Consider the following 25,039-nt stretch of genomic DNA (forward strand, 5'->3'; position numbering starts at 1 on the left):
CGCTCTCTCTCTTCCCCCCCGTCGCGCTCTCTCGCTTCCCCCCCCGTCGCGCTCTCTCTTCCCCCCCGTCGCTCTCTCTCTTCCCCCCCGTCGCTCTCTCTCTTCCCCCCCGTCGCTCTCTCACTTCCCCCCCGTCGCTCTCTCTCTTCCCCCCCAGTCGCTCGCTCTCTTCCCCCCCAGTCGCTCGCTCTCTTCCCCCCCAGTCGCTCTCTCTCTTCCCCCCCAGTCGCTCTCTCTCTTCCCCCCCAGTCGCTCTCTCTCTCCCCCCAGTCGCTCTCTCTCTTCCCCCCAGTCGCTCTCTCGCTTCCCCCCCCGTCGTTCTCTCGCTTCCCCCCCCCCAGTCGTTCTCTCTCTTCTCCCCCCAGTCGCTCCCTCTCTCTCTTCCAACAACATGCCCTCAAAAAAGCCTCTGCACCGCCCCCCCCCACTCGCTCTCTCTCTCTCTTCCCCCCCCCACACTCGCTCTCTCTCTTCCAACAACAACATGCCCTCGAAAAAGTCTCTCTCCTCTCTCTCCCCCGTCTCTCTCTCTCTCCCCCACCTCTCTCTCTCTCCCCCAGTCTCCCTCTCTCCCTCAGTCGCTCTGTCTCTCCCCCCTCAGTCTCTCTCTCTCCCCCCTCAGTCTCTCTCTCTATCTCCCCAGTCTCTCCCTCTCTCTCTCTCCACATCTCTCTCTCACCCCTCAGTCGCTCTCTCTCTCCCCCTCAGTCGCTCTCTCTCTCTATCTCCCCATTCTCTCTCTCTCTCCCCAGTCTCTCTCTCTCACACTCCCAATCTCTCTCTCTCACACTCCCAGTCTCTCTCTCTCACACTCCCAGTCTCTCTCTCTCACACTCCCAGTCTCTCTCTCTCACACTCCCAGTCTCTCTCTCACACTCCCAATCTCTGTCTCTCTCACTCCCAATCTCTCTCTCTCTATCTCCCCCCCCCAGTCTCTCTCTCTCACACTCCCAATCTCTCTCTCTCACACTCCCAGTCTCTCTCTCTCACACTCCCAATCTCTCTCTCTCACACACTCCCAATCTCTCTCTCTCACACTCCCAATCTCTCTCTCTCACACACTCCCAATCTCTCTCTCACACTCCCAGTCTCTCTCTCTCCAACTCCCAATCTCTCTCTCTCTCACATTCCCAATCTCTCTCTCTCTCACTCCCAATCTCTCTCTCTCTCACTCCCAGTCTCTCTCTCTCACACTCCCAATCTCTCTCTCTCACACTCCCAATCTCTCTCTCTCACACATTCCCAAACTCTCTCTCTCTCACTCCCAGTCTCTCTCTCACACTCCCAATCTCTCTCTCTCAGACTCCCAATCTCTCTCTCTCTCACACTCCCAATCTCTCTCTCTCTCACACTCCCAATCTCTCTCTCTCACACTCCCAATCTCTCTCTCTCACACTCCCAATCTCTCTCTCTCACACTCCCAATCTCTCTCTCTCTCTCACACTCCCAATCTCTCTCTCTCTCTCACACTCCCAATCTCTCTCTCTCACACTCCCAATCTCTCTCTCTCTCACTCCCAATCTCTCTCTCTCTCACTCCCAATCTCTCTCTCTCTCACACTCCCAATCTCTCTCTCCTTCCCTCTCTCTCTCTCTCCTTCCCTCTCTCTCTCTCTCCTTCCCTCTCTCTGTCTCTCTCTCCTTCCCTCTCTTTCCCCTTCCCTCTCCCTCTCTCTCTCCTTCCATCTCTCTCTCTTTCCTTCTATCTCTCTCTCTCTCTCTCTCCTTCCCCCTCTCTCTCTCCTCCCCCCCTCTCTCTCTCTCCTTCCCTCTCTCTCTCCTTCCCTCTCTCTCTCCTTCCCTCTCTCTCTCCTTCCCTCTCTCTCTTCCCCCCAGTCGCTCCCTCTCTCTCTTCCAACAACAACATGCCCTCGAGAAAGCCTCGGCACCGCCGGGCTCCCCCAGCTAGTTATATATATAAAAGCGGTCGATCTGTCTGTCTGTCATTCTGTCTGTCTGTCTGTATTGTATAAACTCGAAAGTTATAGAGCGTACCTACACGTGTGTTACATCGAAAGAAAGCTTACGATTCCAGAACCATCATAAGCGTATTTACGTTTCGGCGAGACAAAAATTGCGCCCACGGTATCCAAAAAATGTTCAACATTCCGCTCATTATCCGCTCATTAGCATCGAGTGACGTCGAGGTCGACCAATCGTACGGTCGAGCGACCCAACGGTCGACCAATCGCTGCGTGGCGGGGGCGGGTTCCTGGCGCGTGCGGGCGGGCACTCCTAGAGTCGAGTGATGGGACGATTGACCAATCCTACGCTTCGGTGACCTGACGGTCGACCAATCGGTGCGTGTGTGGGCGGGCCTTATCGTTCTGAACCGAGGTGAGTCGCCGCCATCTTGATTCCAAACTTTTCATTTTTCCCGCTTTCTGCGTCTTTAAAAAAAAAGTTGCTTTTAAAACACATTGTTTTTTAAAAAGTTAATTACTTTCTAAATCTTTTATTTAATCTCATTAATTTTCCTACCTTTCCCCGTTTTTGCAGGTAGGCCTCGAAGACTGGGCGTCTGTTGCCAGCCATGCTGGACCCGAGGCAATTGTTTTGTGGCAAGCTCCTCCCACCCCTCACCCCCCACCCCCCCCACTGGGCCCGATTCCGAACCAGCGGCCAGCCATCTTGGTAAAGGCTGGCTGGGGCTTCATTCGCGCTCACGCTGCACGACGCACACGCACCTCCACACAGAGCGCGGCCAGAGGGAAGCGAGCAGGTTAGCGGGGGGGGGGGGCGGGAGCGGAGAGGGTTACTCCGGCAACCGGGCTCGCCAGCCGCAATCGGCCGTCTCAAGCCGCTCAGGCCCGGTCCCGGAGATCGGGAGGCGGAGAGGGGAGGAGGGTTACCAAGGCAACCGGGCCCGGCCAGCCGCAATCGGCCGTCTCAAGCCACCTCAGGAGGGCGGGGCTCGGGCTGACCGGGGTGCTGCGCTCGGCATGTCAGTGCATGGGGCGGCACGGAGCTCAGCGAAGCCATCGCCGGCAGAGGGGAGAGGGTCTGCTGGCTCCCCCCTCCTTTTCTCCCCCCCGTCCTCTCCCCCCCTCTCCCCCTCCCCTTTCCTCCCCCCTTCCCCTCCCCTTTCTCCCCCCCTCCCCTCCCCTTTCTCCCCTCCCCTTTCTCCCCCCCTCCTTTCTCCCCCCTCTCCTTTCTCCCCCCCTCCCCTTTCGCCCCCTCCCCTTTCTCCCCCCTTCCCCCCTCCCCCCTCCCCTTTCTCCCCCTCCCCTTTCTCCCCCCCTCCCCTTTCTCCCCCCTTCCCCCCCTCCCCTTTCTCCCCCCTTCCCCCCTCCCCTTTCTCCCCCCTTCCCCCCTCCCCTTCCCCCCCTTTTACCCCCCTCCCCTTTCTCCTCCCCTCCCCTTTCCCCCCGTCCCCACCCCCCCTTCCCCCCTCCCCTTTTCCCCCTCCCCTTCCCCCCCAGTTGCTCTCTCTCTTCCCCCCCAGTCGCTCTCTCTCTTCCCCCCCAGTTGCTCTCTCTCTTCCCCCCCGTCGCTCTCTCTCTTCCCTCCCATCGCTCTCTCGCTTCCCCCCCCCAGTCGCTCTCTCTCTTTCCCCCCCAGTCGCTCTCTCTCTTCCCCCCCAGTCGCTCTCTCTCTTCCCCCCCAGTCGCTCTCTCTCTTCCCCCCCAGTCGCTCTCTCTCTTCCCCCCCAGTCGCTCTCTCGCTTCCCCCCCCAGTCGCTGTCTCTCTTCCAACAACAAAATGCCCTCGAAAAAGCCTCGGCACCGCCGGGCACTCCAGCTAGTATATATATAAAGCAGTATGTCTGTCTGTATGTCTGCCTGTCCGCTATACACTCAAAAGTTATAGAGCATACCTACACATATGTTATATCAAAAGAAAGCTGATGATCAGGGGAGTGTCATAGGTGTATTTACTTTTTGGTCAGACAAAAATTGTTCGGACAGTATACAAAAAACGTTGAAAAATCCGCTCATTAGCGGTTGACCAATCCTACCGCTCATTAGCATTGAGTGACGTGATGGTTGACCAATCCTACAGTTCAGTGACCTGATGGTTGACCAATCGGTGCGTCACGGGTGGGACCTAATCCTGCAGCCTCCTGAAACTTCGCCGCCATTTTTTCCCCTGCTTTTCCTCAACAGCGAGCGGGGCAGCTGCGTCGGCCCGCCAGGGCGGGAGGTGAGTTGGGGTCACTCGGGCCGGGCCTCACAACCGCTCAGCCCGAGACACAGAGCGGGGGAGCGGCAGTGGGCGGCCGTCAACCGCGCGGCCCGAGACACAGAGCGGGGGAGCGGCAGCGGCCAGCCGTCAACCGCGCCACCCTCTAAACTGCCCTGGCAACGCCGGGCCCCCCCTGCTAGTATCTCATAAATGTGACATACAATCACTTCAAAGATTACTAAAAGAAAAATCAGTCATTAAAAGATGGCTGGTGTGGAGCATAAACACCAGCAAGGACCTGTTGGGCTGAATGGCCTGTTTCTGTGCTGTAAATTCTATGTAATTCATCCATGAACTTTACAGATGGATTCATTGCCTTAGACGCACCCCCCCGCCCCCACCAACCATAAAATGGATATATAAACCGTGACTGGAATTGTGCCCTCGTCTCATAGTTAATGATGGAAATCTCCTTCTCTGTGTGTCTACAAAAACTGACCGGATTAAAAGAAAATTGGGCCTGTGTCTACTTTCTCCAACATCCCAGCAATCTGAATGATTTACGATAGCAAAATACTGCAGATGCTGGAAGTCCGAAATAACAACAGAAAACGCTGGAAAAACTCAGCAGGCCAGGGCAGCATCCGTGGAGAGAGAAACAGAGTCAATGTTTCAGGTCGATGACCCTTCATCAGAACTGTGAATGATTTAATTGGTTGACTGTGGATCGTAAAGGTGTTGTGTACAGAGTGTTTTTCACCGGGGACAGACCAGCGCGAGATTCTCCAAATTCATCACCAACTGTGGGCCCACTCTCCAACCTTCCGCTTTATTCATTAACTGCTCCAATTCTCAGAAAATGGGCAGAAGAATGCACTGTAGAAAAAAAAGAAAGACTTGCATTTCTATAGCGCCTTTCACGACCTCAGGACGTCCCAAAGCGCTTTACAGCCAATGAAGTACATTTTGAAGTGTAGTCACTGTTGTAATGTAGGAATTGTAGCAGCCAATTTGTGCACAGCAAGCTCCCACAAACAGCAATGTGATAATGAGCAGATAATCTGTTTTTTGACTGCTATTGGTCGAGAGATCATTATTGGTCCTGGACACCGGGCAGAACTCCCCCTGCTCTTCTATCGAAATAGTAGAGGTGGACTGGTAAAATAGATAAGGGAGAACCAGTGGATGTGGTGTATTTGGACTTTCAGAAGGCTTTCGATAAGGTCCCGCATAAGAGATTAGCGTGCAAAATTAAGGCACATGGGATTGGGGGCAAGGTATTGACTTGGATAGAGAGCTGGTTGGTGGACAGAAAGCAAAGAGTTGGAATAAACGGGTCGTTTTCCGAGTGGCAGGCAGTGACTAGTGGGGTACCGCAGGGATCGGTCCTAGGACCCCAGCTGTTCACAATATATATTAATGATCTGGACGAGGGAATTGGATGTAATATCTCCAAATTTGCAGACGACACAAAGCTGGGTGGGAGGGTATGCTGTTAGGAGGATGTCATGAAACTCCAGTACGATTTGGACAGATTGGGTGATTGGGCAGAAACATGGCAAATGCACTATAATGTGGATAAATGTGAGGTTATCCACTTTGGTGGCAAAAACAGGAAGGCAGATTATTATTTGAATGGCAATAGATTGGGAGAAGGGGAAGTGCAAAGAGACCTGGGTGTTCTTGTGCACCAGTCGCTGAAGGTAAGCATGCAGGTGCAGCAGGCGGTTAAGAAGGCAAATGGTATGTTGGCCTTCGTAGCAAGAGGGTTCGAGTACAGGAACAAGGATGTCTTGTTACAGTTGTACAGGGCCTTGGTGAGACCGCACCTTGAGTATTGTGTGCAGTTTTGGTCGTTCTTGCCATGGAAGGAGTGCAGCGAAGATTCACCAGGCTGATACCTGGGATGGCAGGAATGACATATGAGGAGAGATTGTGTCGATTGGGCTTATACTCACTGGAGTTTAGAAGATTGAGAGGGGATCGCATCGAAACCTATAAAATTCTGTCAGGCCTGGACAGACTAGATGCAGGAAGGATGTTCCCAATGGCCGGGGAGTCCAGAACCAGGGGTCATAGTCTAAGGGTAAGGGGTAAGCCATTTAGGACTGAAATGAGGAGGAATTTCTTCACCCAGAGAGTGGTGAACCTGTGGAATTCTCTGCCACAGAGGGCGGTGGTGGCCAGTTCATTAAATATATTCAAAAAAGAGTTGGATATATTTCTTAAGGCTAAAGGGATCAAGGGATATGGGGAGAAGGCAGGGACAGGGTACTGAATTTGGATGATCAGCCATGATCTCATTGAATGGCGGAGCAGGCTCGAAGGGCCGAATGGCCTACTCCTGCTCCTATCTTCTATGTTTCTATGGGATCTTTTACGTCCACCTGAGAGAGCAGACGGGGCCTCGGTTTTAACGTCTCACCCGAAAGGCGGCACCTCCGACAGTGCGGCACTCCCTCAGCACCACACTGGGAGTGTCAGCCTAGATCTTGATGCTCAAGCCTCTGGAGTGGGGACTTGAACCCACAAGCACAGACAGTTACATTTTCGGGCAGTTGAATAAGCACTTGCCCATTCAAAAGCCTCTGCCGATTTCAGGTAAGGTCGGGACTCCGGGCAGTTTTGACTTCAATGTCTCCCGTAATTATAAACAGCGCGAACAGCTGATTAAAGAGGCCTGAAGTCTCTGTGAACTGTTAACATTCACATGCATGAAATTACACCCAAGTTCCACGTGTCCCAGTTCGTCAGTTTCCCAGCAGTGGGAAAGTGACGACTTCAGGCATCTTCGGGAGTTAAGGATAAGGGCTATTTAGGACTGAGATGAGGAGGAATTTCTTCACCCAGAGAGTGGTGAACCTGTGGAATTCTCTGCCACACAAGGCAATTGAGGCCAATTCATTAAATATATTCGAGAAGGAGTTAGATGTATTTCTTGAGACTAAAGGGATCAAGGGGTATGGGGAGAAGGCAGGGACAGGGTACTGAATTTGGATGATCAGCCATGATCTCATTAAATGACGGAGCGGGCTCGAAGGGCAGAATGGCCTAATCCTGCTCCTATCTTCTATGTTTCTATATTTCATTGCGTAGGTTTTAACCGTCCAGCCCGTCCAGCGGGTAAATCGCGTCGGCACGAGCGCGCCCGCTGTATGTGGTGGAGACTGCACTAGCCGTTACCCGTGGTCAGTTAGGCCAGCGTCGACTTGTTTATATGCAAGATGGCGACGGGTGGGAGAAACACTTGGCTGAGACATCTAGTGGCCAGAGCTTGCAGTTGCACTGTGACCAGTTGGCATTGAATGCAGGAATGTTAGCATGTAGAGGGGGGTCATTTTCACCTTTGCCGCCTGAACACGTCGTCCAGCCATGGTAGAACTGGCCCGATTTTCATCGGTAACGGGCCAGATTAGCGCCCAAGTGTGGAAGGTGAAACTTAATGCCTGCAATGGATGACGGTAAACACTGACACAGGAGCTTGACCTAAATTTGTGACAACAGGAAGTAAGCTTTGTGCATACCCTAGATTTTTAACAATGTGACTATATATCAAATGACACCAAACACAACTTTGGTCAGGTCTGATCTAGGACACGGCAGAGGCCTAAAGCAATTCACATAGTTTAAGTGCTCGCTTAGCATTCCTTAGGTGCACAGGCCAACGCATCAAAAAACATGAGGTAACTTATTAACAAAACAAAATTGTACAAGCACTTTTTTTGGTTAGATTTTTTTTTGGCCAGCCAGTTGGCGGAAATGTACGAAAACCCACCACCAGAGTCTCCAATGGAAACAACTGAGATAGCCACACAGCTGGAGCTTGACAGCCAAAGAAACGCAGGGGTGCAGGCTTAGTGACTCCCCCTCCCTAGTGAGTGCAGCTCCAACAACACTCAAGAAGCTCGACACCATCCAGGACAAAGCAGCCGCTTGATTGGCACCCCATCTACCACCTTAAACATTCACTCCCTCCAACACCGGCGCACCGTGGCTGCAGTGTGTACCATCTACAAGATGCACTGCAGCAACTCGCCAAGGCTTCTTCGGCAGCACCTCCCAAACCCACGACCTCTTCCACCTAGAAGGACAAGGGCAGCAGGCGCATGGGAACACCACCACCTCCAAGTTCCCCTCCAAGTCACACACACCATCCTGACTTAGAAATATATCAGCCGGTCCTTCATCGTCGCTGGGTCAAAATCCTGGAAGTCCCTCCCTAACATCACTGTGGGAGCACCTTCACCACACGGACTGCAGCGGTTCAAGAAGACGGCTCACCTCCACCTTCTCAAGGGCAACTAGGGATGGGCAATAAATGCTGGGCCTTGCCAGCAATGCCCACATCCCATGAATGAATAAAAAAGAAACCAACTAAAGCTGCACAGCCAACGAGCACTGGTAATATTGCTGCTGTTTGTCCTGTCAGAGGCAGCTTACTCATGAAGGCATTGGGCCTCCAAGGAATATCTGGTACTCATTTGGAAGAATCCCAGGCCCAAGTGACAGCTTCCACTAGTGATTCAGGCTGGCTGGTCAGTGTTAAATTAAATAGGATGGGGTTTTTGTAAAGCGCAAAAGCCATTGGGTTCAAAAGGAAGTTGCTACTACATATCGCATTCTGCTAACACTAGATATTATAGAATCATTGAATAGCACAGCACAGAAGGAGCCCATTCAGCCCATCGAGTCTGCGCCGGCTCTTTCGAAGACCAATCTAGTTAGTCCCACTCTCCCGCTCTTTTTCCATATCCCTGCAATTTTTTCTCCTTCAAGTATTTACCCAATTCCCTTTTGAAGGCTACTATTGAATCTGTATCCACCGCCCTATCAGGCAGCGCATTCCAAATCCTAACCACACGTTGCGTAAAAACGTTTTTCCTCATGTCACTTCTTTTGCCAGTCACCTTAAATCTGTGGCCTCTGGTTATCGACCCTTCAGCCATCGGAAACAGTTTCTCTTTATTTACTCTATCTAAACCCTTGATAATTTTAAACACCTCTATCAAATCTCCTCTTAGCCTTCTTTGCTCGCAGACAACAACCCCCAGCTTCTCCAGTCTATCCAAGTAACTGTAATCCCTCATTTCTGGAACCATGCTAGTAAATCTCTTCTGCACCCTTCACCTAAAGTGCGGTGCCCAGAATTGGACACAATACTCCAGCTGGGGCCGAACTGGTGTTTTAAATGAGATACAACATACTGGTGGCGATGGTCGGAGAGTTAAGGCTTTAGAAAGACAAAGACCAGGAATTTCCTTGGCTTTACTTGTGTTACACCACCGTAACTTTGCCGGAAGTGCGGCATTAACGCACCTAAACAGGGTCCACCACCACCTCCACCACACCTCCAGTGAAGCTATGGCAGCAGAGCGTATGCATCGCTGAGGAAATTCCAGCCAATAATTAGTTAGACAGTAGTTATGTCGCCACATTACTGTAATAGTTTGGGTGCCAGGCCATTCTAGATGCACAGCTAAATTTTATCTCTGTCCACTTCCTGCTTCTTCTTCTTATCGTGTCCACGGACAGTCTATACATAGCCCAGCCAGAACTGGACACATTTTTGCGCCTTGTTGTTGAATTCGGCAAGATCTGCAACAGTGCAGGGTGGGCTGGTTGAATATCCCCATTTGCTTAGTGACACCATTGAGCAACCTACACCGGTCCTAAGTCTGTTAAGGCACTTCCAGGTTGCCCAGTTGCAATTAGCTCCTGGGGGAAGGCTTTCATCAGGTAAAATTTCCATCGCTGGGTGTTGTTCAAGACTGGCGAGCCGGTCTTTCCACAAGGCGATGCGGGCTTCAGATGAGGTTGATTGTAATGGAACAACACTGTTCATGAAGCTCTTCCTTGACTTTAGGCGGCTGGGTGTAGGTGTATGACAATGCAGAAGGTGTCTCTCATCTGATGTTTGACGGAGTCGCTCTTTCTTGCTGGCTACCGTTCTTCTTATATCAGGGGGAGCGATACCCACCAGGATATATAGGCTGTTGGTGTTTGTTGGTTTTAAGCAACCTGTGATAAATCGGTAGCTTACATTCAGAACGGCACTTCCTGCTAAATAGTATGCACTGTGTGGTCTACAAGCTCACAATACCAAACATTAAAGAACGGCTTCGGGCTGTGAAAGCTCTCTTTTCCACAACAACTCTTAAATGTCTCCAGGTAGGGAGAGTTTTGTTGGGTAAGGGTATCAAGGGTGATGGAACCAAAGCGGGTAAATGGAGATGAGGTACAGATAAGCCATGATTTAAGTGAATGGTGGAACAGGCTCGAGGGGCTGAATGGCCAACTCCTGTTCCTATGTTCCCAGATGTTTGAAAATGGGGGGATGGCCCTCTCCACTGGGCATTTTCAGTGTTGATGGACAAAAATTGAGATGTGTGTGACATAAGAAAACTACTAGGCACTTGGTCTAAGCGTTAAACAAAGCTTTAATCAACTGTTATACAACATGGAGGTCTAGTTGTGTCCTTCACTAGTTCCTGTTAAGAATGTCCTGCGCAAGCTGGGCCCATGCCCGAGTATTTATACTCTCCCTGGACAGCGCCACCCGCAGGCCGCCCAGTATTATTTCATAAGTCTTTCTTTCATGAATGACTGATTCATGTCAGTGTGCATGCTACACTCTCGATAATGCTTCTTCCACGATAAGGGGGTCTGTTTGATTCGACCGAGATGTCCACTTGCACATGTGCGTGTGTCTTTGGTCAATCATTGAGAACAACCAAAAAAAGGGAAAGCAGTGAAGTAATAATATCCTTGGCTTCCCAGCTCTGTGTTGCTTCCTGGTCCTGCGTCAGAAATAATGGGAAGCAAGAAGGTGGAACTCACCACCACAAGGGAGTGGTTGAGACGAGTGGCATAGGTGCATTTCAGGGGAAGCTAGATAAGCACATGAGGGAGAAAAGGAATGGAAGGATATGCTGATGGGGTGAGATGAAAAGGGGGTGGGAGGAGGCTGGCGTGGAGCATAAACGAGTCGGGCCGAATGACCTGCCTCTGTGCTGTAGACTCCATGTAAGTTGTGGGACGTTCAGTGAAAGAATCACATAATTTGCTATGCGTCTTTCTTTCATGTAATACACTGACAGCACCCCACCCTTTTCTACCCAGGGCGTGGCTCCAACTCCACTGCACATACTCTGGAGCAGACAAATAAAACCTGTGTGCCCAAGTGTGAACGCACACCTCCGGAGCTGGGTAGGCTGGTCCGTGCTAAAAGACACTCTCTCACAGCCAGTAAGTATTTACTAATCGCTGCATGAGAAAAGGTGTAGAGTGACCCAAGGCCTCTGTGTGTGTGTGATTGTATTAAGAGGGAAAAATTGGGGATCGGCCATTTTGGGGCGCTAACATTGGCCGGGCACAAAGTTTAGCGCCTGGCGCTAATTATCGCCTCCGACCGCAAAATTCGCCCCTGGAGGTGATTGGAGCGCTAAATCAGGCGCTACACACCTCTCTTAAGGTGCTAATGCCGAGGAGCGAGGCGCTACCCGAGAACGCTACCAAAGCTCAGGCTCTGTTACCATGGAAGCCAGACAGACTGGCGCCATGCAGTTCTTAAAGGGGAGGGGCCATCTTGCTGGCCAGCCACACCCTGCTCATTTCAGCATTGAATCTCGGCCTGGAGAGACCTCGAAAGCAATTGTGCTGGAAGCACTAATGGATAGGCCCAGGGAAAGAGCTCGGCACTTAGGAACCTCAAAAGTGGTGCTGAGGGCCAAAACTCCTTAGGACAGTGTTAAATCTCTCCGGACGTCTCTCTCCCTGTCAACCTGCGTGTACCAAATATTTTGCCGACAAGAAAAGGCAGGAATCGCCCGCCTTTAAATAGCGCTCCTCCAGCCCCTTCCCGACTTCAAAACGTTCCCCTCTACCTGTCGTTCCTAGCGGCAGGCGCTAAGGCAGGGGGCGGGACTTGGGGGGGGAAAGTTTGTTTGCTTAGCGCTTCCGGGGGGCGCTAGCAACGTAGCGCCCGAGCGCAGCGATTTTAGTGCCGCTCACGAAATTGACCAGTCATTTTGCAGCGGCGCTAGACACTACCGCCACGATCTCCTGCGCCCGCAGCTCGTGACGTCAGTCGAGCGTGCAACGCCCCGGACCAGATATTGAGTCGCACCCCCTGCCTTAGCGCCTGCCGCTAGGAACAACAGGTAGAGGGGAACGTTTTCAAGTCGGGAAGGGGCTGGGGGAGCGCTATTTAAAGGCGGGCGCTTCCTGCCTTTTCTTGTCGGCAACATTTTTGGAACATGCAGGTTGAGAGGGAGAGAGACGTCTGGAGAGATTGAACGCTGTCCTAAGGAGTTTTGGCCCTCAGCACCACTTTTGTGGTTCCTAAGCGCCGAGCTCTTTCCCTGGGCCTGTCCATTAGTGCTTCCAACACAATTGCTTTCGAGGTCTCTCCAGGCTGAGATTCAAGGCTGCAATGAGCAGGGTGCGGCTGGTCACCAAGATGGCCCCTCCCCTTTAAGAACTGGACGGCGCCAGCCTCTCTGGCTTCCATGGTAACGGACATCGCCTGAGCTTCGGTAGCGTTCCCAGGTAGCGCCTCGCTTCCCGACGTTTACGCCTTAAGAGAGGTGTGTAGCGCCTGAGTTAACACTCAAATCATCTCCAGGGGGCAATAGAGACGAATTTTGCGGTTGGAGGCGATAATTAGCACCGGGCGCTAAACATTGCGCCCGGCCGATATTAGCGCCCCGAAATGAGCGATACCCAATTTTTCCCCTTTGAGGTGTTGTGATTTACGGAAGGATTATACAATGGTTTGTCACAGTGCAGCTAATAATGCTTAATAGTGGAGCCACGAGGAGATAATGAAGACAGCTTTTGACAGTTCCCTTAATTACCACTCTGAACGTGTTTTTGGTGAATGATGTCCTCGAGGGTTGCTAATATCAAGTTAGATGCACCTGACATGCTGCTGAGCATTGTGCAGTGAGTTTCTAGGAGTAGTGCTCAGGTATCTGACCGTAAGCTAATGATGAAGAAGCTGCCTTTCTTTAGCTAAGAGCACCATGATTTACTCGTTAACATTTTGAAAGAAAAATGTAAAAAGGTATGTGGGAAAGCGCAGGGGAATAGGACTAAAAGGATGGCTCTTTCAAGAATGCCAGTGCAGACATGATGGGCCAAATGGCCTAGCTTCTATGTTGTAAAGTTCGAGTAGGGGGGAAAAATTCGGTTGATTAGCGCCTCCCGTTAGTACCTTAAGAGGGCACTAATGAGGCGCAAAGCAACTAGCGCCCGGGCGCGGCAATGTTTGCGCCGCTCGCAAAATTGACTATACATTTTGCGGCGGCGCTAAACACTACCGCCACGATCCCCTGCGCCCGCAGATCGTGACGTCAGTCGAGCGTGCAATGCCCCGGTAGCGCCCCGGGCCGGATATTGTGTGGCGCCCCCTGCCTGTCCGCCTGCCGCTAGCAACGACAGGCTGAGGGGAGCGTTTTGCAGTCGGGAAGGGACTGGGGGAGCGCTATTTAAAGGCGGCCACTTCCTACCTTTTTTTGTCGGCGACATTTTTGCACCACGCATTCTGAGAGAGAGAGATGGCTTCTGGAGAGATTCAACGCTGTGTGAAGGAGTTTTGGATATTAAGCAGCACTTTGCAGTTTCAATGTGATTTGACCTTCCTTGCATCGATTTAGAAGAGACTATGGGGGGCGGCACTCTAAGCTCTTTCCCTGGGCCTCTCCATTGTTCTTTCCAGCAGATTTGATGTACAGGTCTCTCCAGGCCGAGATTCAAGGCTGCAATGAGCAGGGTGTGGATGGAGAGCAAGATCAACCCTCCCCTTTAAGAACTGGCCGGTGCCAGTGTGTCTGTGTTCCATTGCTGACTGACATCACCTGAGCTTCGCCAGCGCTCTGAGTTAGCACCTCGCTCCTCGGCGTTAGTGCCTTGAGAGAGGTGTGTAGCGCCTGATTTAGCGCTCCAATCACCTCCGGGGGCGATAGAAGCCAAGTCTGCAGTTGGAGGCGATAATTAGCGCCAGGCGCTAAACTTTGCGCCCGGCCGATAATTGCGCCCCAGACGGGGCGATACCGAATTTCTCCCCCTATTGAGGGCCCAATATTTCTGTTTTCACTATAAATTGGAGAAATGCCAATTAAAGAAATTGTAACGGGACTGCGGGAATCAAGGAATGCATTTCTGGGACTGATTTCACCAGTGGCATCGGAAAATGAAGAGCTAATCACAGTGCAACTGCAGTAATGACCTTCTCACCTTCTCAAGCAGCCAGCAAGCCTGTTAATCCCTCTAAATGCTGAACGCATGAGGCAAGCCACCCATAGAGAGTGCAGCCGGTGGATAAACTTTCTGAATACAAGCAGGGAAAAAGCCCTTTTGCAACAACAACACTATGTATTTATACAGCACCTTTAACGTAGTAAAACGTCCCAAGGTGCTTCACAGGAGCGATTATCGGGCAAAATTTGACACCGAGCCACGTAAGGAGATATTAGGGCAGGCGAGAGAGGTAGGTTTTTAAGGAGCTTCTCAAAGGATGAAGAGAGAGGTAGAGAGACGCAGAGGTTTGGGGAGGGAATTCCAGAGCTTAGGGCCTAGACGGCTGGAAGGCACGGCCGCCAATGGTGAAGCGAAGGAAATCAGGGATGCGCAAGAGGCCAGAATTGGAGGAACGCAGAGTTCTCAGAGGGTGGTAGGGCCGGAGGAGATCACGGAGATGTCTGCTAGTGTTGGTAAGCACAGTAATGTAGTGACGTAAACTTGTTTCTGGGGGGGTTGCGGAGACCAGCAGCTCTCAGCTTCAGCACTGACTCCGAGGACATTGCATTGGGTCCAGGAGTTAGTGCTTGACTTTCAGAAGAACACAAGGCACACGTGCACATTGAGGAACGTAGCTGTAGTAAGGAAAGAAAGAGCGAACATTTCTATATCGCGCCTTTCATGACCTCAGGATGTCCCAAAGCGCTTTACAGCCAATAAAGTATTTTTGAAGTGTGGTCACTGTTGTAATGTGGGAAACGCGGCAGCCAATTTGCGCACAGCAAGCTCCCACAAACAGCAATGTGAAAATGATCACTTTTTTAGTGATGTTGTTTGAGGGATAAACATTGGCCCAAGCCACTGGGTAGAACTCGCCCCCCCCCCCTTCGAAATAGTGGCCGCGGGATCTTTTACATCCACCTGAGAGGGGCAGACGGGGCCTCGGTTTAACGTCTCATCCGAAAGACGGCTCTTCCGACTGTGCAGCGCTCCCTCGGTACTAGCGCTGGGAGGGCCAGCCTAGATGATGTGCTCAAGTCTCGGGAGTGGGACTTGAACCCACGCCCTTCAGTCACCTCAGAGGTGAGCGTGCTACCCACCGAGCCACAGCTGACTCTAAACTTCCAAAAGGCTTTTGACAAAGTTCCGCAGGAAAGGCCATTAGTTAAGCCTGGAGGTGTTAGCGATAGAAAAGTTTTCATTAGAGCGGTATAAATATTTGCATACCTGTTTCAATAAAGGTAAATGCAAAAATAAACCACTGTGTTGATGCAGAGAAATGTTATCAAGGATGAAACAAGTAAGGTAATAGGAAGATATGGTATTGCAAATGATATTATCCACACCGTGATGAGAGAGAGAATATGGAGAAAAGCGAATCGATGAGCCAAACCACCCTGTCTTGATCCCCAATGCTCTTATGTTTAAAGGTAAAACTACTACACAACAGGAAGGCATGCAACCACTGGTGGACCCCAGGCCTTATGGAACTCATTCTATATGAGGCAGCAGAGGCTAATCATTTTGCGAGGAGAGTTTGAAAGGCATTCAGCTTGCAGAAATTCAAGTAACGGATAGTAGTAGTAGTATTTGCTAGACCAATCGTATATTTTATGATTTGCAGAATATAGAATCTTACAGCACAGAGGGAGGCCATTCGGCCCATCGTGCCTGTGCCGGCTTGTTGAACGTGCTGTCCAATTAGTTCCAGTCCCCAACCGCCTCCCCCCCCCGCCCTGCTCTTTCCCCATAGCCCCTGCAAATTTTTCCAGGAGAGTGTGGGACTGGATAGTGTAGACAGAGGGATTTGAAATCTGAGACAAAAAGTAGAAAAATTGCTGGAAGCTGCTGAATTGAGCCAAATCAGGCAGTATCTGTGGAGAGAGCTGACAGATTGGCGATCCGGGTGTGAGCACTTTCTCGTGCTCAGAGAGGGCCCCACCGCAACGTCAGCTTGACAGATCTCTCCACAGACCTGCTGAGGTTTTTGCTGCATTTCTGTCGCACGCTGAGCCCCAGGGAGATCTAGGAGCTGTACGCTACCACACCTTCATGGGTGGAGAAGGAAGTGGGCAGGCAGCGGTGAACCTGCAGAATGTGATAAAATATAAATAGAACGCAGCCATAAAAAGCAGCAGAAACAAGGATAATCAGAAGCTATTCAGATTAAAGTCAGCCAGACATGAAACAACACCAGTTTCAAAAGTAAATTTGGGAAAGGCTTCACTCCAATGTTCCTTCTAATTTTTTTGGGGGGGGGCTCCGCGTGGCCCCTTTAAGCGGGCCATTCTAACTACCGCGCATGCACAGTTTTTACATTGAAAAGCCGGCAGCACGGGATCCCTGAAGCACCACGCGGCCACACAGCTTAAAGGGAACATTGCTGCACTCTGTCTTTTTACTTCCCGCCCTCCCTTTTCAGGATATCCCACTTCCTCCCCCTCCCACCAGTGAAATGCACCACCTCCTGATGAAGGGGCGGGTAAACCATGGGCCCGAACCTGTACTGGATTGGGTGAGGCCGGGAGGGAAAGTTCGTGGGAGCTGTCTGAGCCGACTGCTCCCACCTTCACTCCCTCCCAGGGAGGAGGGGGCCACTGCTACACTTGGCTGCCCCCTTCTCATGTCCAAACTGGGACTGGGAAGCCCACCCATGCCTAGAACCCCATTATACGTTCCACTGAGCCACTTCCCCTGGTGAGGAACACAGGAACATAGGAACAGGAGGCGGCCATTCAGCCCCTCGAGCCTCTTCCGCCATTCAATGAGATCGTGGCTGATCTGTATCTTAACTCCATCTACCCACCTTGGTTCTGTAACCCTTAATACCCTTTCCTAACAAAAATCTATCAATCTCAGTTTTTAAATTTGCAATTGAGCCCCCAGCCTCAACAGCTTTTTGGGGGGAGAGAGTTCCAGATTTCCACTACCCTTTGTGTGAAGAAGTGCTTCCTGACATCTGCCTGGGCAGTCACGTGGTTTGCGACGTGACGTCATCGCGTTTACCCGCGCTCTTAAAGGGGCCATGCCCCGTACATACAAACACTACATACAAAACAAAGTAATGTCTAACACAATGGTACAGGTTTAGGCTGGTGTTAGAACATCGTTAAAGGGAATTATATACAGTTGCCCAGAGTCATTCAGTGGCTCCGCCACAATGCTCCCTTGTTCTGGACTCCCCCCCCCCCCAGAAGAAATAGTTTCTCTCTACCCTATTGAATCCTTTAATCATCTCAAACACCTCAATTAGATCACCCCTTAATCTTCTCAATTTGAGGGAATACAAGCCTAGTCTATGCAAGCTGTCCTCATAATTTAACCCATTTAGCCCTGATGAATTAGCACTGCACCCTCTCCAAGGCCAATATATCCTTCCTGAGGTGCAATGCCCAGATCTGAAAGGCCTTTGAGCAGGTACTCATGAAGATTCTTGGTAAATGTGTAAAAAGCTACCATGCTGTTTTACAAGCATGGGCTTGCTTAGCTTTTAAGAACTGATGTTTACAATGTTAATCATAGTTTCAGTGGTTAGATCATTCATGCGAGAAGCTTGCATTGCCAGCAATTTCTCAGAAAATGACTCCTACAAAAAAATCAGGTTGTTGCCAAGACACTGCCCTATTTGCACTGGGACTTATCTTCCAATTCATTTTCAGTTACTTCCTGTAGAGAAACGAGAGAAGCTGGGATTGTTCTCCTTAGAGCAGAGAAGGTTAAGGGGAGATTTAATAGAGGTGTTTAAAATCATTGAGGGTTTCGATAGAGTAGGTAGGGAGAAACGGTTTCCACTGGCAGGAGGGTAGGTAACCAGAGGACACAGGTTTAAGGTAACTGGCAAACGAACCAGAGGAGGAATGAGGAGAATTTTTTTTTTTTTATGCAGCGAGTTGTTACGATTTGGAACGCGCTGCCTGAAAGGGCGGTGGAAGCAGATTCAATAGTAATTTACAAAAGGGGAATTGGATAAATACTCGAAGGGGGAAAAACTGCTGGGTGATGGGGAAAGAGCAGGGGGGAGTGGGACTAATTGGAGAACTCTTTCAAAAAGCCGGCACAAGGCACGATGGGCCGAATGGCCTCCTTCTGCGCTGTGTGATTCTACGTAGAGGAGAAAATAATCTGTAAAGTTGAAGAGATATGGGGGGTAAGTTTCCAAGATGGGGCTGCTGACGCACTGCTTTGACCGCCACAAGTGCATGATGTATTGCATGCCCTGCTGATCCCGTGAGTTCCAACTACGGTGAGTGAGCAACATGCAGCCCCTGAGGCTTCCCAATCTGGTCCTCTACGTCATAGCAACTCAGTCCTTGTAGTTCCTAGTTTCTGATTTGCCCTTTGGACCTACAAACGAACGTTGCTTCATTGAGCCCCTGGTCCTAGACTCCCCAGCCAAGGGAAACATTCTCCCAGCATCCACCCTATCAAGCCCTGTAATAATTTTGTATGCTTCAATGAGATCCCCTCTCATTCTTCTGAATTCAAGAGAATACAGGCCTAGTTTACTCAATCTCTTCTCATACGACAGTCCCGCCATCCCAGGAATCAACCTCGTGAACCTTCGTTGCACTCCCTCTATGGCAAGTATATCCTTCCTTAGGTAAGGAGACCAAAATTGTACACAGTACTCCAGGTGTGGTCTCACCAAGGCCCTATATAATTGGAATAAGACTTCTTTACTCCTGTACTCAAATCCTCTTGTAATGAAGGCCAGCATACCATTTGCCTTCCTAATGGCTTGCTGCACCTGCACATTCACTTTCAGTGACTCATGTACAAGGACACCCAGGTCCCTTTGAGCATCTGCATTCCCCAATCTTTCGCCATTTAGGAAATACTCCGCCTTTCTGTTTTTTCTACCAAAGTGGATAACTTCACATTTATCCACATTATATTCCATCTGCCATGTTCTCTCCCACTCACTGAGTCTGTCGAGATCCCCTTGAAGCCTCTTCACATCCTCTTCACAACTGACACTGCCAGCTAGCTTTTATCATCAGCAAATTTGGAAATGTTACATTTAGTCCCCTCATCCAAATCATTGATATAGATTGTGAATAGCTGGGGCCCAAGCACCGATCCTTGCGGTACCCCACTAGTCACAGCCTGCCATCCTGAAAAAGACCCGTTTATCCCTACTCTTTGTTTTCTGTCTGTTAACCATTTCTCAATCCATGCTAGTATATTACCCCCAATTCCATGTGCTCTAATTTTGTTCACCAACCTCTTGTGTGGGACCTTATCGAAGGCCTTCTGAAAATCCAAATACACCACATCTACTGGTTCCCCTTCGTCTACTCCACTAGTTACATCTTCAAAGAACTCCAATAGGTTTGTTAAACAGGATTTCCCTTTCATAAATCCATGTTGACTCTGCCCAATCTTACTATTAGTTTCTAAGTGCCCAGTTATTGTATCCTTTATAATAGATACCAGCATTTCCCCAACTACTGCTGTGAGGCTAACAGGTCTGTAGTTCCCCGTTTTCTCTCTTCCTCCTTTCTTAAATAGCGGGGTTACATTTGCTATCCTCCAATCTGCAGGAACCGTTCCAGAATCTATAGAATTTTGGAAGATGACAACCAATGCATCCACTATCCCAATGGCCACCTCTTTCAAAACCCTATGATGTAGGTCATCCAGTCCTTGGGATTTAGCGACTGTTAGTCCCATTAATTTTGCTAGTACTGTTTTTTCACTAATAATAATTTATTTAAGTTCCTCATTCTCGCCACACCCTTGGTTTTCTTTTTAACATAGTAAAACATCCCCAGGCACTTCACAGGAGCGATTATCAAACAAAATTTGACACCGAGCCACATAAGGATATATTAAGCCAGAAGCTTGGTCAAAGAGTTCGTTTTTAAGGAGCATCTTAAAGGAGGAAAGAGAGGTTGAGTGGTGGAGAGGTTTAGGGAGGGAATTCCAGAGCTTAGAACCTTGGCAGCTGAAGGCACGGCCACCAATAGTGGAGCGATGAAAATCGGACATGCTCAAGAGGCCAGAATTAGAGGAGCGCAGATATCCTGGAGGGTTGTACGGCTGGAGGAGATTACAGAGATAGGTAGGGGTGAGGCCATGGAGGGATTTGAAAACAAGGATGAGAATTTTAAAATCGAGGCGTTGCTTAACTGGGAGCTAGTGTAGGTCAGTGAGCACAGGGGTGATGGGTGAACGGGACTTGGTGCGAGTTAGGACATGGGCAGCCGAGTTTCGGATGACCTCAAGTTTACAGAGGGTAGAACACGAGAGGCCGGCCAGACAAAAAAAACCTGGGACACTCCCGCACTAGGAGAACAGGTGGCAGGCGAACCCAGGACTTGCACACAATGCTTCCTTCTCAGTCCTAGTGCTGTGGCCACCAGGCCTGTCATAACCTCTCCTAACATGTGTCAGCTGTGGCTCAGTGGGCAGCACTCTCGCCTCTGAGTCTGAAGGTCCTGGCTCCAAGTCGCATTCCAGAGACTTGCGCACATAATCTAGGCTGGCAGTCCTGAGCGAGTGCAGTGCTCCCTCAGCAGTGCACCGGGAGCGTCAGCCTAGAATTTGCGCTCAAGTCTCCAGAGTGGGACGTTGAAGCCACAACCTTCTGATTCAGAGGTGAGTGTGCTGCCCACTGAGCCACAGCTGACACCAAAGAACCTCAGAAGGGAAAATACGATGATTGCACGCTTCAGGTAACTGAGCATAAATTTTGCTAAAATTCTGTTCGTAGTGTAGAGTCTTTGTGAATGGGAGTGAAGATTGAAGAATGGAGCATAGGGGTTCGTGCACTCAATTGGCATGCTCTAATCTTCTGTTGATCCAGTGATGCGATTCTCTAAAACCTTGCCTGAAGTACAGCTTCATACAGCTTGTCCTATGAAGACAGACCTAAGGAAATGTCCATTCCATTCTCACTGGAACACAAACAGAAGTTTTGGGAGCTGATCCAAGTTTTACAATACTCAATGGGGTCAGTGATGTGAATGTAGAGAAGTATTCGTGCAAAGTCACAATGGACCGAATTAGCTAGCCCTGTGGTAAAGAAAGGCGAAGAGGGGTACGTATCTGACTGAACGCTTACACTGGGAGCTTACATCTGAAATCTGGATGTGCACGGGGCAGCATTTTCCGACCACAGTCCCTCTAATTTTTGCTGGGCCTGATTATTGCCCCCCGCCTCCCCTTTTTTTAAGCATCTATTGCACAATCCTAAAAGTCATTTCTTAAACTAGGCTCGGATTGTGGTCAGAAAACCACGCACCGTATCCGCCAGATACGCGTTCCCAGCAGGCTGGTCAAACCTGCCAAGCAGGCAAATTCAGAAGATTAGCCCTAAACTGAGCTTCATTTGAGAAATAACTTGGCACTCAGAACCATCGCTCGTGGATTAGCGCAGAAGGCAGTTGGACCAGTTCCAGGCTGATCAAAAAATAGAGGGTTAAGGGTAAGATGACACAAAAAGAAATTGAAATTGAGTGCGCCGGGATGACTGAGTGGCCCCTTTCGATCATAGAATCTCACAGCACAATCATTGAGTAGGTTGGGCCGATACTCTCTGGAGTTTAGAAGAATGAGAGGTGATCTCATTGAAACATGTAAGATTCTGAGGGGGATGGACAGGGTAGATGCCGAGAGATTGTTTCCCCCAGGGCTGAACTAGGGGACATAGGGCTAGAAATTCCCCTCGTTTGGGGGGCACTAAATCGGAAAAGCTGGAAAAGTTCGTGCCAGGCGCTAACCTCTTCCAGCCTTTCTAAAATTCCCACTTTTTTGCTCCCAAGAGGGAAGTGGAGTGCTAAATCAAGAAGTTCGCGACCCGGGACGCGCAGCTCAGCAGCGCCACGCACCGGGCCGCCTGGCGCTGACGCGTTGCACGGGCTCATCCCTGAATTCGAGGGAAGGGCCCCACGCTGCGAACCCTGCAGTTTTTTTTTAAACTTACCTGCAGCACCGGGGGGAGCGGACGATGATTGAATAATAACCTTCCTCCTATTTTGCAGAAATACCTTTCACTTCCTACGCTCACAAGGTTAGTATGCAGGTGCAGCAAGTGATTAAGAAGGCCAATGGAATGTTGGCTTTCATTGCTAGGGGGATAGAATATAAAAACAGGGAGGTATTGCTTCAGTTGTACAAGGTATTGGTGAGACCGCACCTGGAATACTGCGTACAGTTTTGGTGTCCATACTTAAGAAAGGACATACTTGCTCTCGAGTCAGTACAAAGAAGGTTCACTCGGTTAATCCCGGGGATGAGGGGATGGACATATGAGGAGAGGTTGAGTAGATTGGGACTCTACTCATTGGAGCTCAGAAGAATGAGAGGCGATCTTATTGAAACATATAAGATTGTGAAGGGGTTGGATCGGGTGGATGCAGGGAAGATGTTCCCGATGATGGGTGAAACTAGAACTAGGGGGCATAGTCTTAGAATAAGGGGCTGCTCTTTCAAAACTGAGATGAGGAGGAACTACTTCACTCAGAGGGTGGTAGGTCCATGGAATATGCTGCCCCAAAAAACTGTAGAAGCTACATCATTACATAAATTTAAAACAGAAATAGACAGTTTCCTAGAAGTAAAGGGAATTAAGGGTTACGGGGAGCGGGCAGGAATTTGGACATGAGTCTAGGTTCGGATCGGTCATGGCCCTGTGGGTAGCGGAGTGGGCCCAGGGGCTGTGTAGCCTGATCCTGCTCCTATTTCGTGTGTCTAATTCTGTTAGATGCAGGAGATGGTTCTGTGATAGTGGATTGGCAGTTAGGATCAGATCAGCCATGATCTTATTGAATGGCGGAGCAGGCTCGAGGGGCCGATTGGCCTACTCCTGCTCCTATTTCTTATGTTCTTATGTAATACTTAATACGACAAATTGTATTCTAAAGGTAAATAAGGGCAGAATAGTTGTTGTTGTTGTGCCGTGGAATTACTTTGTTCCGTTTAATTATATAGATGATGACTATTAGTTGTTCCAGGGAATCCGCAAGGTTCTGAAGTGACGCATTCTATCCTCAGATGTGACAATCACTGCCATTCAGGGCAAATATCAACTTACAGCTAACGTTCGCATGGAATCTCACATCCAGTCAAGGACGGTTCTTTTGGCTTAATTATTCGTACCCTTTTCATCACTCTGACAAAAAAAAATTCTGTGGAAGTTAAATTAAATTGAAAAATTGCGCTTAGGTAAAGAAAGACAGCAATGTGGTTGACTCTCAACTGCCCTCTAAAATGGCCGAGCCAGCCACTCGAGGGCAATTAGGGATGGGCAATAAATGCTGGCCTTGCCAGCGACGCCCATACCCCGGGAATGAATTAAAAAAACAGAAAAGTTAGGGTAATAAAGGGGTAGATTTTCATCTTTGCTGTATTGGGGCAGGAACCAGGCAGAATGGATCACCCACTCTTTTGTAGAACCCATCCGGTTTTCATTCCATTAATTTCAATGATCCATTGGTCCCCATGTCAGAATGCCATCCAGGAGGTGAAGGGGAAAGTTTGCTCCAAAGTGTCTACTTTTATTTTTGACTGACATTGAAAGTTTTGTTACACAGAAACACGGTTGAGCTATTTTTGGTCCACGGGGGGCTCTAGCTTTCACGCAACCACGCCTCAACACGGTTTTTTAGGCTGGTTTTCTTGCTATTGTGTTTGACCTTCAGAGCTAGACGTTAAACGAGGCAAATGCTAGTTCCCGGCAGAGCTAACCTGTGTAGTTCAGTTATTACGTTAGTCCAAGGTTAGAACAATGTATCTCATGGGGGGGTTTAATATAAATAACAAAAATGGTAATGGAGAAAATAATGGGATTTAAGTGAGACAAATCTTCAGGACCTGATGGTTTCCACCCCAGAGTATTAAAAGAAATAGGTGAGGAAATTGCAGATGCATTGGTAATGATTTTCCAAAGCTCTCAACATTCAGGCAATGTCCCGCGTAAGCTGCACTGCCTCCTGCGCGACCTGCCTCCCCCAATGCGCAGCCCATTCAAATTTTTGCGCATGCGCAGTATCTACAACGTAAAAGTTGGTGAGCAGCCTACGCGGGACCCTGCAGATTGCTGCGCAGCTTAGCGGGAACATTGCATTCAGGTATTGTGCTTTTGGACTGGAAGTGAGAAACCAGGTAACTACAGATACGTCAGTTTAACATCAGTTGTAGGGAGGCGACTGGAATCTATCATTAGAGAAAGAGTGACTGAGCACTTGGACAAGTATCCATTGATCAAAGAGAGTCTGCATGGATTTCTGAAGGATAGGTCATGTCTGACTAATCTAGTTGGTCACTAGCATGATGGATGTTGTCTATCTGGACATAAGAACATAAGAAATAGGAGCTGGAGTAGGCCAATTGGCCCCTCGAGCCTGCTCCGCCATTCAATAAGATCATGGCTGATCTGATCCTAACCGCCAATCCACTATGACAGGACTATCTCCTGAATCTAACAGAATTAGACACATGAAACAGGAGCAGGATCAGGCTACACGGCCCCTGGGCCCACTCCGCTACCCACAGGGCCATGACCGATCCGAACCTAGACTCATGTCCAAATTCCTGCCCGCTCCCCGTAACCCTTAATTCCCTTTTCTTCTAGGAAACTGTTTATTTCTGTTTTAAATTTATGCAATGATGTAGCTTCGACAGCTTTTTGGGGCAGCATATTCCATGGACCTACCACCCTCTGAGTGAAGTAG

At 49.7% G+C, this 25,039-nt stretch overlaps 1 protein-coding gene across 2 annotated transcripts in view; it reads left to right on the forward strand.

Moving 5' to 3' along the window:
* The window catches only part of kitlga (kit ligand a), a 168,733-nt gene that overhangs the window by 115,665 nt on the left and 28,029 nt on the right, over nucleotides 1–25,039 (forward strand). Inside the window, exon 6 of one of the 2 annotated variants that reach the window (XM_086009496.1) lies at nucleotides 11,244–11,369. The exons of the other annotated variant lie outside the window; for it this stretch is intronic. Coding sequence (XP_085865622.1) covers nucleotides 11,244–11,369 — 126 coding nt within the window. The remainder of the gene's footprint in view (nucleotides 1–11,243; nucleotides 11,370–25,039) is intronic. 2 annotated transcript variants of the gene reach the window in all.

This window comes from Somniosus microcephalus, chromosome 16 (genome assembly GCF_052327205.1).
Source record: "Somniosus microcephalus isolate GS21.2 chromosome 16, FLI_Smic_1.0, whole genome shotgun sequence".
Classification (NCBI taxonomy): domain Eukaryota; kingdom Metazoa; phylum Chordata; class Chondrichthyes; order Squaliformes; family Somniosidae; genus Somniosus; species Somniosus microcephalus.